The following is a 19,447-nucleotide window of genomic DNA, read 5'->3' on the forward strand; positions in this document are numbered from 1 at the left end:
CAACTGAAGATGTTTGTAAAGTTTAGAGTGCATCTGGAAGGTGAGCTGTTTAATTCTTCCTCTCTTCAATCAGACACAAGCTGCAGTGATGCTCTTACTCATCATCACTAGAATTTAATGTGATCTCATGTTACCTTAAATGAGATCAAATGACTGTTCGACAACAAAACATTTTTGGTCAACAATTTTTTATTGTCAGCATTGTCGATAATGTTAATCGCTTAACTAATCGTTTCAGCCCTACTGCCAAGTTAAACTATGAGTATCATATTTTACATTGTTACTTCTGAACAGAAAACATTCCTTTAAAATAAAGCATGATGATTTGTGACACAAGGCAAAATAGTGGAATAATTCAAACTATTATATGTTTAACTCAAAACTATTGAGAGACACTTGAGCAAACGCACACCTTAAATTTGGAGGTGCAAATTAGAAGAAAAACTTTCTAAAGAAAAATATATAACTGCACACTACCAACGTAACAACAAGCCTTTGTCAAGGTACAATTTCCTCAAAATGGAGAGCAGTATAAACAGAGTCGGTCATTACGCACAGGTGAAAGCAGTGACATCACATTGGGCATTTAATAATCAGCTAACAAACCTGTCTCAACCAATTAATACAATTGAGATATCAGGCTGATGTGTGTCACAAGAAACATTACTTAAGCACATTTATAACCATGAGATACAATTAAATCCTAAAGAGCCACCACATCATATCATAAGAGGGCCCTATACACAAACCATATATATATATATATATATAGACACACACACACACACACACACATACACACAGTACATACACTCAGAGATATATATATACACACACACAACCATCAAAACTATCTCAAAACTATATAAATAATTTAACAGTTTTAAAGTAAAGTTGAGATGTGACATTGGTATGACAATTCATTCATTCATTCATTCATTATTTAAATTCCAGCTATTAGTCTAGAAATATTTTTTGAAAATCATTTGATTTCTTCCATCCATCCATCCATCGTCAACCGCTTATCCTGTCATTTTATTTCTTAAAAAAAAAAAAAATGAATCCACAATGGGTTAGCACTGAATTGTTTGATTGATAAGAATGTATGACTGCTTAAGAATAGAAATAAAAGCAAGGTTATATTTCTTTGTCCCTACAATGTAATAGGTGTCTGAAAGGGTTAAGAAATGTTAATTGCACTGAAATAACAATTCCACAAATTTTACAATGCAGCACAATGTAAGTGCAAATTTTTTTTCTGTTTTAAATGTATAACTTTGATTAGAATAGTTAAATCTGCTTGAATTTCTTTGCTCATTTCAATCAGCTGCACCAATGTGACATTTTCCCACATTTGGCTGTTTACTTTTAAGATTCCTTATATTCTTTATATTCATTTATATTTTGTGGGGGAAAAAATACTGTGAATAACTTAGTGTTTCATGGTTAAAACATTTTTTCTATGCTTACAAATGCTGATTTATACTATCACCCCTGGAGTAGCGAGTTCAAATCCAGGGTGGGCTGAGTGACTCTAGCCAGGTCTCCTAAGCAACATAATTGGCCCCGTTGATAGGGAGGATAGAGTCACATGGGGTAACCGCCACGTGGTCACGATTAGTGGTTCTCGCTCTCAATGGAGCATGTGGTAAATTGTGCATGGATCGCAGATATTAGCATGAGCCTCCACATGAGGAGTCTCCACATGCACAACGAGCCACGTGATAAGATGTGCGGATTGGTGGTCTCAGAAGTGGAGGCAACTGAGACTTGTCCTCCGCTACCCAGATTGAGGTGAGTAACTGCGCCACCACGAGGACCTACTAAGTAATGGGAATTGGACATTCCAAATTGGGAGAAAAGAATAATAAAAAAACAAATGCTGATTTATTAATTAAGTCAAGTAATTGCAATTTTAGGAGGAAAATTATAAAACAGGAAATTAAATTGTAAACCCTGGTTATCTCCAGGTAAGGTGGTATTTAAAACATGACTAGAACGTAATGAAAAACATACTGGCGACCTTGTTGGTATGAAAATATATTTTGGTCATTGGAATGTATTTGCCACATCCCAGCAATGTACAATAATAACATTCCCACGATGAATAGGGGAATCACAAAGTTACATCAGTACAACATTATATGGTACGTCGTTGAGACTAATATGGTCCGGACTGGTTACTTTTTCACACCGTATCTGTGTTAGGTCATTGGAACTTACACACCACTTCCCAGCAACGTAGTACAATAACTTCACCATGACAAATAGGGAAATCACAAAGTTTCTTCAGTGCAATGTTATTTCGGTGCATCACTACGATGAATATGGTCTGGTCTGTGTACGTCTTCACAATGTAACTGTGTTTGCTGGGTACCCCCACAGCACCATCAGTAAGGCTCAAGTATCCCTTCATCGACACAAAACCAAAGATGTTTACCAAAGGCTAAATATCATTTAACATTACCATAAATATTTTTATATCCCTGATGTACAAAATAAAAAGATGAAGCTATGATGCTTATTCATCAACAAAAACAAAACCAGGCCATGAAACTATAAGCCATGAAACTCAATTAGAACAGATTAATGCTGTTATTTATACAGTGGACTTTTTAACTTGGTACAAACTATTTTATCAGTGGTTTTTGTTTTGGTAAGCAGTAGGCTACATTATACATATATGTATGTAGGGGGGTCATTCCCCCATTAGATATTCCTTGTGCCCCCCAGAAACCTCTGACGCCCCTCAACCTGATCAAATGGCTAAACGACCAAGCCCCCACTTTTTACTTTTTTTACTTTATTTGTTTTGCTTGTACTCATCTATGTCTGAATTTTTGTCATGTGACTGTTTCTTTATGCATTTGGTCATGTCATAAATCTGTGAACATACAATATACACATTTGCGCTTACAGAGACACTCACGCTTTTATACACATAACATGATTAACAGTGTCTAACCACATTTCTTTACAAAATAAGTTTTTTGTAGCAGTACATTAATAATAATATTTCGTTTGTAAATTATGTGCAGAAACAACCCTCCATCCTTATAATCTTGGCTTTATAAACAAAGCATGGAAATGTTTAGCATTGAGCATGTACAAAATATTATGGATAATTAAAATTCAAATATTCCATGAATCTTTTTTTCCATGTTTCTTAATAGGGTTGCATTTAGTGAGCTGAAGCTCCTTTGGACATATTAAATGTGCACGCTGCTGGGTCCACATATCAGATAAGCAGATTCAACCAACCTTGTCCAGGAAAGTTCATTGATTGATTCACTTATCTTCTATTTGGTGAAGATTCCCTTATCTTCACAATACATTCATCGAAACAAGCAATTGTTGTCAGGAAGTGCACTTAACTGGCAACAGATTAGCAAAGTGTCAAAGTCCATGTAGAAAATGGTAAGTGCGAATCCTGTGTTCATTGTAGTCCTTCATGAAACAGAGGGACAACAAGAGTTGTAGTAAGTTTAAACATCCTCCTTGAAAAGACATTGCCCCATTAGTCTAAGAGTCCAACCAAATTTAAATGTCTACTCAAATCCATTGGTAAACATTTTCAGTAGTTTCAGGTTTTACTCCCTCATGTGTGAGAGTTCAACACTTATCTTGTCTTCTACAATCTCTTTAATAGGGACATAAAATCTGCCAGTTGATGGGTTCTGGGGTGGAAAAAGAGATTGTAAATATGAATTTTAGCTTTGAAACAGGCCCAGCTTTGAAACAGGCCAGAATCTTGATCATATATATTTATTATGTTATTGTTGGAGAGAATCTTAAGGTGAAACTTATAAATGATTGCACAATTTACCCTTAGATCCTCTGGCATTCTTATATTGTTGTTGAGCATGTCCTTAAAGAAAGGCCCTGGCTCTGGAATTTTTGGGAGTATGATGTCTTTGTGCCTGAAGAAAGAGAAGCAAATTGTGATTTCAGTTCAGCTATCTCAATCTCCACAAACAATCAAGTATATCTTAAGTTCCAGGGTGATCTTGTTTGTATTTGTTGGTATTCATATGTAGAGTATGCGCATATAATTTTTTAACATTGGGACAGACACTGAAAAGTACAATATCAACATAATGACTGCATCCAAGCACAAAGCCCATTACGAATGTACAACTTCAGAGACGACTTTACGAATCCAGAACTGAAATTGCCACAGGTGACAATCCCACAGCCAGACAAAATTTCAGTAAATGATGAAAAACGCACCCAATGAGGTTGTGTGTTATAACAATTTCAATGTGTCATCAATTACATCATTCAGTGGCTCATGGCATGGGTCGATCTATTTTATTAATTCACAACACCCATATATAAATCAATAATAATAAATACTACTACTATTAATAATAGTTATATTAGATATCTATGGTGAAATCTATGTTCAATAGGCCGCAAGAATCCTTTCATTCCCGGTAAAATTGTGTCTCCCTGTCTTACATACTTTCTGTGGTGTTAATGTAGCATTGATGAAACTGGACCAGGGATTTCAATTTCCCAGCATGCTTTGCACGGGACTCGATAGGGAGAATGAATGTTAAAATTAAATGTTATGCCATGTGTTTTTGTGTAACAATGAGGATGACAGGGATGTCGCTTATGAAATAATTTGCTTGCTTCATAAGTAAACTAAACTCTGTTGTGCTAACAACCTGCATGTCTTTAGTATGCTACATTCACTTTTACTAGTTAGCACATAAAAAAATAAAATAGATTTATTTGAGTTACAATGTCACATCAAATTTTTGTGGGTTTATCCAATTTAACTAAGTTATTTCTACAGAATGTGTTTGTGTTGAGATTATTTAGTAAATGTAAGTAATAGAAATTAATAGTAAAAGAAAATAGAAATTGTTCATCACCTTCTGAGTAGTACCAGAGACACTATTAGACAACAGGAAACTGTGAGAGGGATAAAAATGACAGCCAGCAACCCCGGCAAATTCGGATGACTGTTCTCACCTATAAGAGCACAAAGAAAAACAGTCAAGTTTAAGATTGTTTCATATGCAGGGTGTGCAGCAAGCAACCTAACAGTATGTAAATGAATCTAAAGTGGGCTATAATATAAATACCCAAACAAACTGTAACGGTAGAGGAGGCTAATAATAATATTCATCATTAACATCATCTTTGCTATCATTATGTGTTGGTATTACATGGGAATAGTTCAACTTATTAATCATATAGCTTCAAAATATTACAGCTAACTTTGCTGCTGATCTGTTTCTGTCATGTTTTCATGTGAAATAAGCTTGCAAGAATGAGTCGTACCATATTCCACCTCGTCACTTGGTTCACTTTGCCCTTCACCGCAGTTTATTAAGATGGTCTGCACTCTGGCTCTGTACTTGCAGGCTGGGTCATATTCAATTGTATGGTTTTTAATTCCCTTAACCCTGACATCCTGTAAAAACAATAACACAAATTTCCAGGAAAAAAAACAAGCTGTAAAAGGAAGCTGGATCTTGTCTCAACATTATATAACATGCCATGTACTCCCCAGCACAGCGCAATAATAGCTCTGCTAAAGCAATGCTTGAAATGTGGGTGACTGTATATTCCATTGTTCATTCTGTAGTTTCAGTTGGAATTAACTGATGATTCAAGGAACTACTCTTATGTAGACTGTGATTTTGTACTACATTAGAGTGAATAAATCAAGCATACACTTTTCCCTATATATATGTATGTATACACACACACACACACACACACACACACACACACACACACACACACACACACACACACACACACACACACACACACACACACATATATATTCCTGACAATGTAAGATTTAAACATGGTTTAAATTATTAGATCTATTTAAATAAGCTTAACTTTGCCCAATATAAAATGAGTTCAAGTTATACCAAAGCAAATGTAGTCATATAAAACTGTATTGTTTTCAATCTTTACAAAACGTGTACATTTTTCATGCTCAAAAGTTCATGCTTCTCATCAATTTAAAATAAATACTACTTGTTTGAAGGAAATTTGTTATGTAATTAAAAAAAAAATTATTTACCGGTTCATTGCACTTCCTGTATATGTACTGGTAGCCAAAGCACAGTTCTCCAAAACCATTAAATGGTGGTCTGATCGTTTCAAAGTGGAGATCATGCCCCATTCTTTTGATTTTCAGTTCAGGTGTGTCTAGTTTTGCTGCAAAGGAAGCCAACGACAACAACAAATAATAATAAAAAGTGTAATAATTATTATGGTGTAGAATAAGACTTACAGTTACAATAGTTTGCCAGTGTGAAAGAAACACTAAATCTGAACAAGGTATTCAGTAACTGAGAGAACTTTTACTGTTTACTTGACTTTATGTAAAAGGCAAACAAAAGAGAAAGTATGATTACCTGTGTTACTTGGATATTCATCCTTGAAAGTGTTGTTAACAGGAATGCCCTTGTGAGTACCATTGAACAGATAGAACATGTTGTTTTGTGAATTCTTGAGATATTCACTGTTTATGACACATTCCATCTTCTTCGTATAATCATTTATGTATGGGAAACACTCCTTAACAGATTCATCCATAGGTAACCTGGAATGAGCAACAGATTATTTTTATGATGCATGGAGACAAAGAATATAATGTAAGGGAAATATACTGGACACATCTGATTGATAGAATAGGGGAGAACTATCCCTTTAATTTAAATTAATACAATATGTTGACTTTCTTGAAAGTTACATTGAATAGAATCTATATCTGCCAAGAAGAGAATGTGATGTAATATAATTTATACCAGTAATAAAATCTGAGGCCTTGGACATCATCTGCAGCAGAATACCAAGTGCAGTTCATCCTATTTCGAGAATGATAGGCACAGCTCAAGTTTCTCACCAACGTCACTGGAAATAAATTAAATTAAAGAGTTTTCAAATCAGTTTTGAAGATTAGACTGCAAAGGGAAACCTCTGAAATACCTATAAATAGCTAAATAGCTCTTAAATATGGACAGTAATAGATGAGTCTGAATGGTTAACTGACTCCCGTCTCTGTGAAAATGAACGTTATAATAGATAAGTCAAATTTTAACAAAGCAATTAAATCTTTCCTGTTTTAAAAAGATTTTAGTTTCAAAATTTTGAGTTTATGATGTCAAATTAAAAAGGCAAAATACTGGAGCTCAAAAAAAAAAAGCTCTTAATAATGATTGTGTAAAATAATTCAAAATGTTCATTTTGTAGCTTCCGTTAGTGCTTTAGAATTCCTAAACTACCATTATGCCTCTGCCAGTAAAATTAATCAAGGGAAATGCATGATTCAACTTGAATCTGGATTTTGATATCAAATCTTTGTCCAATACAACATGTAAACCACATTCATATTTTTTTTTATCCAAGGAAATCAACCAGCGAATGGCTTACTTAAAGTTGTTTTTGATTGGGTAAAAGGTTAACTGCATCAAAATAAATTAAGCACATCACCTTTAAGGAGCTATTTCAACCTAACCTGACCCTATAGGGGTTTCACCAACAAAATTACTTCCGTTGGTGTAACCTAATATTTTAAGGTTATTTCAGGGATATTAAATTTAATTTATGTTGATTATGATATTCATGGGATTTAAATAAAACCAGTTCATTAAGATGTTACCATATAAAGTACATTTGGTCCCACTTTATATTTGGTCAGTAGCGGATCCTGGCATAGGTGATATAGGCAGGCACCTAGGTCGGCAGCGCTCGCTAGGATGGCACGACAAGTTACCTGATCAATCGCCCCTGCACAACGCTCGTAAGAGCGCGATGGTAGAAAGATGCCCGAGTTGTTCCTGACAGGCTACTCAGCCTAAAATGCTCTAAATGTTTAGGATTATATATGTCCATAATGCATTCTTACATTCTGGAAAAACACCAGATAACCATAATCAACAGTATAAGTACACCGTGACACAGAGTCTACTCAGTGGTCTTGAGAAAATAAGTATTATTCATGTGATTGCTGGGCAAATTTGACAAAGTCATTGATGAAAACTAGCAGGGGAGGGTTACATTTGAAATTAGGTATTATTTGTAATAACATAAGCAGCAATCTGTAAGTATTCTGCCATTTCCTTTATTTATTGGAAATGGCAGAATACTTTATTTATTTAACTACAGATGCAATTAAATGGAGGTACTTTAAATAGAAGGACAATGCAACAAAATGCATATAATAAGTACATAGTAGTTAAAGACACCTAATATAAAGTGGGTCCATATATTTCTTAGGTTATCTGACAGAACATTTTTGTTGTGTTATATAGAAAATAACAATGGAGATACTGTGAGGTAACACAGGATACAACGTTAATCTATTTGATTACTTCAACTTTCAGCATTATCCATAGAGACCTATCTCTTGCATTAAAATGGTTTTGAACCCTTTGTGGCTACAGGCACAATTCTGAAAGAGGACACTTATGGCTTTATTTTCCCAAAAACTTTCCAAAGTAATATAAGTAAAAAAGCAAAAAAGAGGATTTATCTTTGGCTCGATATTTCATAATAGAGGTGTCAATTCCTACATTGCTTTTGCATGTTTTCAGTTGTACTCCTGTCAGAAAGTGTCGATGGAACATTACAATCATAAAACAGTGATGTTTTGTCTGGTACAGCATATTGCGCTTCAACGTGATTAAACCAATACACAAGCTGCTCATGATCATCATGAACTGAGTACAATGCTATGCTAATCTTGACATTTTATTTAGAAATATACTGATAAATAGTATTGACACAATATGGAACAATCTAAACATGGAAATACAGCCTCTAACATAATAAACACAGTCTTACATCTGATAGTTGGCTGCATGCAGTGTACCTACCTGGAGGTGGAGGGATGGTGATGTTGATTGGTGAGCTTGAGGTCTTGTTTACACAGTTTACAGGGTTTGTTGTAATGATGATGCACAGTCCATTCTTATTGGACACATTAAATATGTAGCTTAAGTGACTGGTTCGCCTTTTTGATTGTAGTGGATTGTTGAGATGACATGCCTGTTGGAGGACATGATTATAAATAACACAGGAAATAATCCCCTTGTGTTTACTTTGTGTTGATGTTTGTGTTACTCTATACTGAGTTTAGATGAGTCACCTGTGCTATTTTTAATCACTGACATTTTGTTCCAAAGCTACAGTATTGCCAGGATCTCAGGATGACAAACATTTTAAATTGACAAACAATTTACAATTCTGTGCTCTTTACTAGTCACCAAGACTCTATGAGGCAGACTAACCAAAGACCTACTGATTAGTTGCAGAATGAAACCTGGCATAAGCATAACAAAGACTTTTCATCATTTTATAAGACAAACTGTTATTTTTTAAATGTAAATTCATAATAAAAATTCAATACAAATGTCAATTACAAAGATCTGAGTTCCAAACTTTCAAATCAGGATGCTCACATTTTGTTCCTTGAAATTTTGAACTCACAAACTTGGCAAATAATCCAAATCCAACACTATACAACTTGCACACAGTGTTATCTACATTTCTCTAACGAATCTCATAAATCTTAAAAATAATTGAATTAATCTGTAAATATCTTGTTTTTAATGTGTCTGTTGTTGAAGGTTTTGGACAAGCTGTTATTATTTCTAATTGTATGAAATTTAATTGTATTTAAATGAACAAGTTTTATCATACTCAAATATATTATACATCATGCTTTACATATCAACACATAACACAATCTGGCAATACATAAATCAAATGTTTGCCTTGGTTTGCCACCACAGCTCCACACGAGCAACTGACGCCAAGCCAAATCAGATTGTAAGTATTTGAAAATTTGAAAAAGTTCCAAAACTTAAAATACAACTGGTGAGGTGATCTTTCACACGGTCTATAATTTCTATCTTTATACAATTATTCCAACACAAACTTTAAAAAGTGGTAGCCTGCAATTGTTACCTAAACATGCTTTTTCTACCTTTTTTCCTACCTGTAAAATTAGTTCAGAAATGTTTAATAGTTCTTTGGACTTCAATAAAATCAGTTAATTTAGATGCTACCACATCAAGAACATATTATTTGTTAATATTTGTTTCAGTGGATAAACATTTTCTCCAATTAAGATTGTGCTAATATAATCTTAAGAATGACAAAAGCAGGGCTTTGAACAGAAGTACATAGAAATATTGAGATGCACTGTTGCTCATTCAGGGTTTTATCAGCCAAATGACTATACCGACAGCTGGCCAAAATCAAACACTGCAGAATCCTTAATGTTCTGAATCAGACGATCCAAACAGATTTGTTTGACACAGTAAAAGGCTTGGTGGTCTACAACCTTGGCCAAAAGTATTGGCAGTGACATAAATTTTGTGTTTCGCAAAGTTTTCTGCTTCAGTTGTTGTGGTGTTGATTCACATTGTTTCTAGATTATTGTGCAGAGTGATCAGATGCATTTTAAATAATTGCAAAAAGCTTCATTGGCCAAACATTTTTTTAATCACAAAAACCCAAATTTCACAAAATGACCAGCTAACATAATTTCACTAATTATATCAGCAGCACCTGGGAAAGTGTGAATGAGTACTAGTCAGGTGAAATCACTCTATCATTCTGATTGGATTATAAGAGCAGACTGATTGCTATAAAAGGAGAGAAGAAGTGCTTCCAATCATTGTGTTCTTGTTAGCAATGGTTACCTCTAAAGAAAGTTGTGAAGTCATCATCGCTTTGCAGCAATTTCCTTGCATGTGAGGCCATTTTGATGCAAAGAATATTGCACCTGAAAGAACCACTTACTGGATCGTCAAGAATTTCAAGGATACAGGTCCAGGTTCAAGATGTCCCAGAGTGTCCAGTAAGTGCCAGGACCATCTTCTCCTGAGAAGTCAGCAACGGAATCGTGTCACCACCAGTTCAGAGCTTGCTCAATATTGGCAGCAGGTTGGTGTGAGTGCATCTGCATGCACAGTGAGGCAAATACTTTTGGACAATGGCCTGGTTTCAAGAAGGGCAGCAAAGAAGCCACTTCTCTCCAAGAAAAACATCAAGGACAGACTGAAATTCTGCAGGAAGTACAAAGATTGGACAGCAGAAGACTGGTGCAAGGATATTTTCTCTGATGAAGCCCCCTTCCGACTGTTTGGGACATCTGGAAAATCGATAGTCCGGAGAAGAAAAGGTGAACGCTACCATGAGTCCTGTGTCGTGCCAACAGTGAAGCATCCTGAGACCATCCATGTGTGGGGTGGCTTTTCATCCAAGGGAGTGGGCTCTCTCACCATTCTGTCCAAAATCACTGCCATGAATAAAGAATGGTATCAAAACATCCTGCAAGAGCAACTTCTCCCAACGATCCAGGAGCAATTTGGTGATGATCCGTGCATTTTCCAGCATCATGGAGCACCATGTCACAAGACAAGAGTGATAATGAAGTGGCTCAGTGAACATTACATTGAAATTTTGGATCCGTGGCTAGGCAACTCCCCGGATCTTAATCCCATAGAGAACCTGTGGTCAATCCTCAAAAGGCGAGTGGACAAGCAGAAGCCCACAAATTGTGATCAACTCCAAGCACTAATAAGTCAAGAATGGATCGCAATCAGTCAGGATTTGTCCCAGAATCTGATATCCAGCATGCCAGAGCGAATTGCAGAGGTTATGAAGAACAAGGATCAACAATGTAAATATTGACTCTTTGCATATATGTAATGTTTTTGCCAATAAAAACGTTTAAATCTTATGAAAATAGACTCCAGCCACCTGAGCCATGGGCTGCTCTCACTGCTACCATCAGGCAAGCGGTATCGCAGCATCAGGACACACAACAGGCGACTACATGACAGCTACTTCCCCCAAGCAATCAGACTTTTGAACACTTGATCTCTCACGATCAATATACATCAACACTGCACTTTATTAATCTTGTTATCTCACACTGGACTATAATAATTATATTCTCCACAATACAACTACAGCATATATATTTTTTTATATACTTTTTAGTTTTATTGTATGTGAATTCTATATTGTGTGTATTGTTTACTGTACATTACATATTATTGTGTAAATTATGTGTACATTTAAATGTAAATTGTGCTGTGTAAATATTTAGTTTATTGTAATTGGTATATGTCTCATCACTGTTATGACTGCTATGTTGCTCTGAACTGCAAACAAGACTTTCACTCACTGTTGCACTTGTGCATATGGTTGTGTGACAAAGTGATTTGATTTGAAATACTTATTGATTTCCAGTATACCATAGAAACATGTGGAAAAATAATTTACAAATACTAAAGCAGCAAACTTTGCAAAACACAAAATGTATGTCCCTGCCAATACATTTGGCCATGGCTGTAGAGGTCAATCAAAACATTTTTTTTTATTTAGCCGATCAAAGAGTTTCCTTTACAGTTCCAAAGCCACAACACTCAATAGGGAATACATAATGTAAGGAATTTAAAGAGCATGAATCATGTAAACCACAGTAACGTCCAGCATAGTTTCCGTTTAAATGAAACTAAAAGTAAACATATCCTGTAACTCTCTCCTTGTAAACTTGTGGAAATGGGAAAATGACAATACACCCAATTTTGAACTCTGACTTTATTTCTACAAACATAGGCATAGATTTAGGTAGGGATGAACTTTCAGAAAATCGAAAATGCATGAACAATATTTAGACATGAATACCAAATACAGAATACTTCTATGTAAACACAAGCTTGGATGGAACAACCTGGCGAGGGCGCGGTCACAACGATATAACACTTTATCACTGGTAGGCAGTATTATGCACAATAAATACATGGAAAAACTTTAACTGAGAAAGATATAAATAACCTTGAACAAGGGATACCATTCCCCAAGTTAACTAAAAAGAGCAACCCTTGACATAAAATAAAACAACATGATTAACAAGAAACATAACTATGCTTTTAATTATTTTTAATTATTATTTTTAAATATGAATGAATACCAACCCCAAATAGTCCCCTAAACCTGCACTGACCAACCTCATTACTTATGGAAACACAACAGCCAATAGCAAGTCCCCAAGCAAAAACCACATCAGACATTGGTGGAAGCAGCACATAAACAGCATCGCATGGCACCTGTTAATTTTCTCAGTGCTGTTCAGGATGCACCAATCACAGTCATTTTTTATTACTGGATGATGTTTATATTAGGGCTGTCAATCGATTAAAATTTTGTATCGAATTAATTACATGGTGTCCTGGTAACTCAATATATAATGATTATACATATTTATATCAATATATAATTATGCATAGTTATCTTTAAATATTTAAAAATTATATATATATATATATATACATATTCAGATAATTAAAATGCATTACATTCCTGTAGCAGAAGAGTTAATCATTGATAAGGCCATACAAAAAGCAGCTTTAGAATACAATGTATTGTTTAATACCATATTATTATAAGTAAATCATTGACACACAGTTCACAGCAATCCGTTTCACAAGTCAATTTGTCAATCAGTTGGAGCTTTATTATGAGGGCTAATTTAAGGGCCCGTCAATATACACCTACATCAGATGTCTCGGGTGCATTTTGTCATTAACATAAAATGTTTAGTTCACTGTTTCAAGTTAAATATAGTTTAATACTCAATCTTTAAACACATCTTGAGATCCCTTAGTTCGCATTTGCGCTCCTTCAAGTGTTTTGAACGCAAGAATGTAACGTATGTTAGCGTTGTTCTTCCTACTGATGTGTTTTCTTCACTGTATAAACTGTGTGTTGCTCATAAAGCTGACATTTCACTTACTGCCCTCTGGAGTAAAAAGGTGGTACTACAAGTTTGCATTTCTCAGGAATCTTCCTTATTATGGTTGGTGGGCATGCGATTAATTGCGTAAATTTTTTGTAAAATTAATCACACTGAATTAACGTGTTAAATCGACAGTCCTAGTTATATATATATATATATATATATATATATATATATATATATATATATATATATATATATATATATACATATACATATATATATATACACATATACATACATATACATATATATATACACATATACATATATATACATACATATATACATATATACATATATACATATATACATATATATACATACATACATACATACATACATACATACACACACTTTCTGGCGATCACACTGAATTTATTTTTGTTTCCTAAATCCAATCCTTGAAATTAATAAACTTAAACAAGCAAGGTTTAGTTTCCTGTCTAAGAAAAAAATAAATAAAGTTTTGCATATTGCCCAAAGTAGGATTCTGGAACGAGGTGGAATAAAACATGCAGTATTTAAAACACAAGTATAACTGGATGATTGCCATCTCAAATTAAGAACGTAGAGTCAGTTGTCAAAATATGCTTCGGGTATGTGTGTGTTCCTGTAAATATATTGGCATGTTTGCAAACATGTTTAAACCCTTAACACATACTTAGTTTACTAATTTGACTTGCACTGCACATAAATGCCAAATATTGGCATTATATTCATGGTGTTAGCCAGAGGCGAACTGGCCCCCACAAGGAGTCTGGTTTCTCCCAATGTTATTTTTCTCCATTAACCAATATATTATGGAGTTTTTTGTTCCTTGCCATAGTCGCCTTCGGCTTGCTCACTGGGCTTATAAATACAATTATTATTTAACTTTTATACACAATTTACAATCATATTTAATCAAACTACACAATGATGATTTAATCAAACTACACAATAGATATTAGTTTCTTTTTTCTAATAATGCATGATTTCCTGTAAAGCTGCTTTGAAATTATTTTAAGTGAAATGGTGTTGTGAAAAGCGCTATATAAATGAAATTGACTTGACGTGTGAGAATCGAATGCTCCATTCTCCCCATCATTTTTTATCTTTGACACTTTGCACATAAAACTTTTTATTTTAGCCCACCGTTTGTTTAGATTTTCATTTGTTTAATGCAAAACATTTTAAAGAATGACACTTCATGATACATTTTTCTCGATGCACTGTAAATCTGGTTGAAAACAATAGAACTTAATTTTGATACATATTGCTGCCACATTATCAATCAAGTTTTCTACACATGGCTTTGCCCCTCCTTATCATGCAACCACTGGTCAGTTCTAAAACAAAAAAGTCTGGATAATATTTAATATGGCGAGGCAAAGAAATAGGAAATGAGACATGTTAATTTGGAATAATGTTATTTTGCCTATATTATCAGACTGACTGACCGCATTTTCTTAATACCAACATTTAGAATATTAGCCTGATAATATGTCCCTACCAACTTTCCAACCAAACCTACGCCCTTGTCTACACTGTAAAAAAAGCTGTGGTTGCCAGAATAATTATCTAAAAAAATACAGTTAAAATGTAAACCACTTTACAGAACAACCTGTACATTTTACAATGTAAAATGGTCGTAATTTACATGGTGGCACTGTAAAAAAAATGTTTTCAATTCTGTTAAATTTACAGTCAAAAAAATTATAAATATGCCTTCAGAAACTGTTAAAATCTGTTGTTTACTTTATACGGTAGTTGTTAAACTCAGTAGTGACTACAGAAGGACACATGACGACATGAAGTTCATCAATAGTGGCTCTTCCACAAGAAATTATCAATAAATGTGTAGAGACAGCGCTCAGTATCACTCACACAAACACTAAACACCATCAGGGTATCAAATGTGAGATTTAAATAATGCAGTAAACATTAACTAAACTACATCAAATATAACACAGAACACCCCAAAGTACATAACCGATATTAAAAATATGATGAAACTTAACAATTCCCATAAAATATAATGAAATGTAATGGGTCATGCAGGGAATTGTGGGAATGCCCGATTACTGTTTTTTACTGTAATTTTAACAATCATTTACTGTAAAAAGTACATGTACTTTTTACCATTAATTATACACGAAAATCATACTTTTTACATTTAAATAATTTAATTTTATTGTAAAAACTACTGTATTGTCTTTTAAAATATATTAACACATTATACTGTATATTTTACAGTTAATATTTGTTAATCAATTAACATTTTATTTCTGCAGCATTTTTACAGCATTTTACTGTTAAAATTACTGAAATGTTTTCCAGTGTACAACTAAGTAAACCAAATGATAATAAAACAGTACATTTTTAAACATTAGGTTGCATTATGCATATTGCATTGTGAACAAATATGAACTAACAATGATCCATTACAGGACAACAATACAAAGTTTCATCGGGCTCAAATTGTGAGCGTTTCAGGGAGCATGAGAAATCACATGGATTGGCCACCACAAAATCCTGAACTTAACCCCACTGAAAGTCTTTGGGATTTGCTGGAGAAGACTTTACGGAGTGGGTCGACTCTCCCGTCCTCAAAACAAGATCTCGGACGGAATTTTTTTTTTTGACATTGCATTAAATTGTCGAAACTATGCCGCGACGAACGTGCGCTGTAATCAAAGCTAAAGGCTGTCCAACGAAATATTATAATTATTATTTATTTATTTTTTTTTTTTGTCCTGGCAGTGTATTTTAAACAGCATTTTATTTTTTTTTTGTTAGGTATGTTTAAAATAAATAAATAATAATAATCTAACCTAAAATATAGTCCTTCCAATAGGTAATACATTTTAATCTTAATCTTATGTTGACAAATAAAAAGTCCATGTTATCTGTCATCCAAATTATAAATGGCTACACACAAGATTACACTGTAATGTGAACACAAAAATAAAGTGTGACCTCAATTTAATTTAATTCATCCTTTTATGTTCTGTTGCAAGATTAATTGGAGTTACAGTTACTATAATGGCAAATACTGCATTTACCAGAAGCCACTAATCGGAAATAAGTTTCACTTGAAGAGTGAGTTTCTGGTTAAAGTGACTCACCTGCCCGTTGCTCACTCCCACCGTGTAGTTCACTTTGCAGAGAGGATCCAGACCCTCCGGTTTTTCCCACATCACATGTAACGTGAAAGGTGATGTATAAAGTTCCCATATAAAGTTCAGATTTTTCGGTGGTGGCAATTGGTCTATGGGTTTCAAGAAAAGAGTAAAATATACAAATATGAGTTTTAACGGTAAGTTTATTGTAGGCTCAACAACAAATTTCGTTACTGCCCAAAGCGAGCAAATTGAGGTAATAAAGTAGGATTCGTCGCAACAACACGCCGCTTGGTTTTCATGAGATTATATCTTACGTCATAATGTTTCGGGAAGAGATATCCTGTAGCCTATAATTCCTTGTGTAATTTGCGTTGTTAAGGATATTTAGGCAAACACAATTTTTTTGTTTTCACACAAATACGGCAGCCTACAAAACAAAAATAAACTCACCTGACACGTTTTCAACTCCAACAAACACGACAGAGAAACATATGATTAAGGATATATCCCTATATCGACACATCATGCTGCAGGTTATGACGGATATTCCGTGAAAATCCCGATGTAAAATCCCGCAATCCTGGTACACAAAACGCAATGTTTTGCCCCTTGCTAAGTGTTTGTAGTCATATCCGATATAACAATAAAAAGATGACGGAGACGCGTCTTGTGTCACGTTTAAAGTAAAAGTGAGACTTGATCTTGACACAAACTAAACTGTCAGACTTTGGAGTGGGAGGAGTGTGTAAAAACCCGTTTGAGAAGCCAGGGTCAGTCAACCGCTTAGGCGACACAGGCGAGCGCCTAAGGATCCGATCTACCGAGCCAAATTGCAATAAGTATGTGTTCAATGTCGAACAAAATGAGCCCTGTGCTCCGATGGCACACTGTGTAAAGCTGCTTTGAAACGATGTGTGTTGTGAAAAGTGCTATACAAATAAAATGACTTGACTCGAGTCGTGAGAGTCGAATGCTCCATTTTCAACATAATATTGTATTGTAGCCCACCCTTTGTTAACACTGAACATATTTAGTTACACTTAATTGAAACAAAACTTGCAGCTGCATTCAATCATTTGCCATTGATGAAGATCATGTGCAAGTACAGCCTGTGAAGGATTGTACTGCAGGTAAAGATACTTTCTTAATAAAAGTGTATCAAAACACTTACTTTACATAAGCGATTAAAAGTAACAAAACCAAACCAATACCATGTTTTTTGGACATGTTCTTTGGAGTAGCCTTCCATATAAAAACCACGATATAAACCTATTGTATTAAAAAAATACTAAGGTTTTACCATATCGTACCATCACTGTACCATGATACTGCCACAGCAGGCTTTTGAGAAAGATAACTTTGATAAACTTCATCTTGTGCTGTGTAATGTGAAATTAATGCTACATGATACACTGTATATAGGCTACTAAAGAAAATTATGCTCCTAAAATCACCAGAAATGAATGCTTTGGTGCTGTTTTTGCTAAATGAATAAATAAAATAAATAAGTTGAAATCCCCTACAACATTATAGTACAATAGCTTGTGTACTTGATGGGCCTCAGACTCTCAAGTAATGATGAAAGCCTATAAATGTGCCTGCTGTGAAATATACTGTACAATGTGAATAGATCTTTAGGGCAGTGTGCCTTTTTCTTTCTTTTTTTGGTTTACGTGCACTTTACATTAAATTTATTCCTATATACAGTGATACACTAAAAAAAAAATTATGTAAAAAATACAGTTAAAATGTAAACCAATTTACAGGACAACCTGTACATTTTACAGTCTAAAATGGTTGTAATTTTCACACTGACACTGTAATTTTTTTTTTATAAACATACCTTCTGAAACTTTATTAAATTTGTTGTTTACTTTATAAGGTATTTTGTTAATCACCGCAGTAACTACAGAAGGACACATGATGACATGAAGTTCATCAGTAGTGGCTCTTCCACAAGCAATGATCAATATATAGAGACAGTCTCAGTGTCACTCACACAAACACTAAACTCCATCAAGGTAACATGTGAGATTTAGAAAATGCAGTAAACATGAATTAAATTACATCAAATATAACATAGAACACACCAGTGTACAGACAGATAGATAGATAGGCAAGGAAAAAAGAAAGAAAAAAAGAGAGGGACCATTAAGGCTTTATGTGGGTTTTACATTTCAATTTTAAATTTTTTAAAATGTGAACATTCTGTCAATGTAAGTCTAAGGGATTTTATCCATAAAAATTGTCCACTTTGCAAAAACTGTAATTTCAATAAGTTAGACATAGCAAGTCATAGAAACCAGAGTCAGAACAGCCTGAAGGTCTGTGCCAAGTTTGGTGGATGTAGCTTGAACGCTCCAGGCAACAGTGAGAAAGATTTGTCTTGGTTTAGGATGTTTAAAAAAACAACAAAAAAACTAACAAAAAACCTAAACAAAGTCTGAACAATAAGAATTTTGGCTTTGTCAAGCCAACATAATAACAGCATTTTGTTAATAAATCAGCCCCTGACAGGCTGTATGGACCTGGGGACAGACAAACA

General features: G+C 34.3%; 1 protein-coding gene across 1 annotated transcript; it reads right to left on the bottom strand.

The window, feature by feature from the left end:
- Positions 1-178: 178 nt before the first annotated feature.
- On the bottom strand, positions 179-17,612 carry il13ra1 (interleukin 13 receptor, alpha 1). Its single transcript, XM_052141714.1, has 10 exons — positions 17,353-17,612; positions 16,906-17,048; positions 8,856-9,027; positions 6,786-6,891; positions 6,393-6,580; positions 6,056-6,192; positions 5,296-5,428; positions 4,884-4,983; positions 3,827-3,920; positions 179-3,677 (listed from the first exon to the last, which is right to left on the bottom strand). Exons 1-10 carry the CDS (start codon positions 17,426-17,428, stop codon positions 3,591-3,593), a joined length of 1,236 nt encoding a protein of 411 aa, XP_051997674.1. The 5' UTR covers positions 17,429-17,612; the 3' UTR covers positions 179-3,590.
- Between the last annotated feature and the right edge of the window lie 1,835 nt (positions 17,613-19,447).

Source organism: Xyrauchen texanus, chromosome 2 (genome assembly GCF_025860055.1).
Source record: "Xyrauchen texanus isolate HMW12.3.18 chromosome 2, RBS_HiC_50CHRs, whole genome shotgun sequence".
Classification (NCBI taxonomy): Eukaryota; Metazoa; Chordata; class Actinopteri; order Cypriniformes; family Catostomidae; genus Xyrauchen; species Xyrauchen texanus.

Excerpts from the sequence above, each read along its gene's own strand:
- il13ra1 (XM_052141714.1), bottom strand. The coding sequence starts at position 17,428 with ATGATGTGTCGATATAGGGATATATCCTTAATCATATGTTTCTCTGTC. Across the intron at positions 9,028-16,905 it reads TGGGAGTGAGCAACGGGCAG|GCATGTCATCTCAACAATCC; the intron begins GTGAGTCACTTT and ends GTCCTCCAACAG. Across the intron at positions 6,193-6,392 it reads TGAATATCCAAGTAACACAG|CAAAACTAGACACACCTGAA; the intron begins GTAATCATACTT and ends CTTCCTTTGCAG.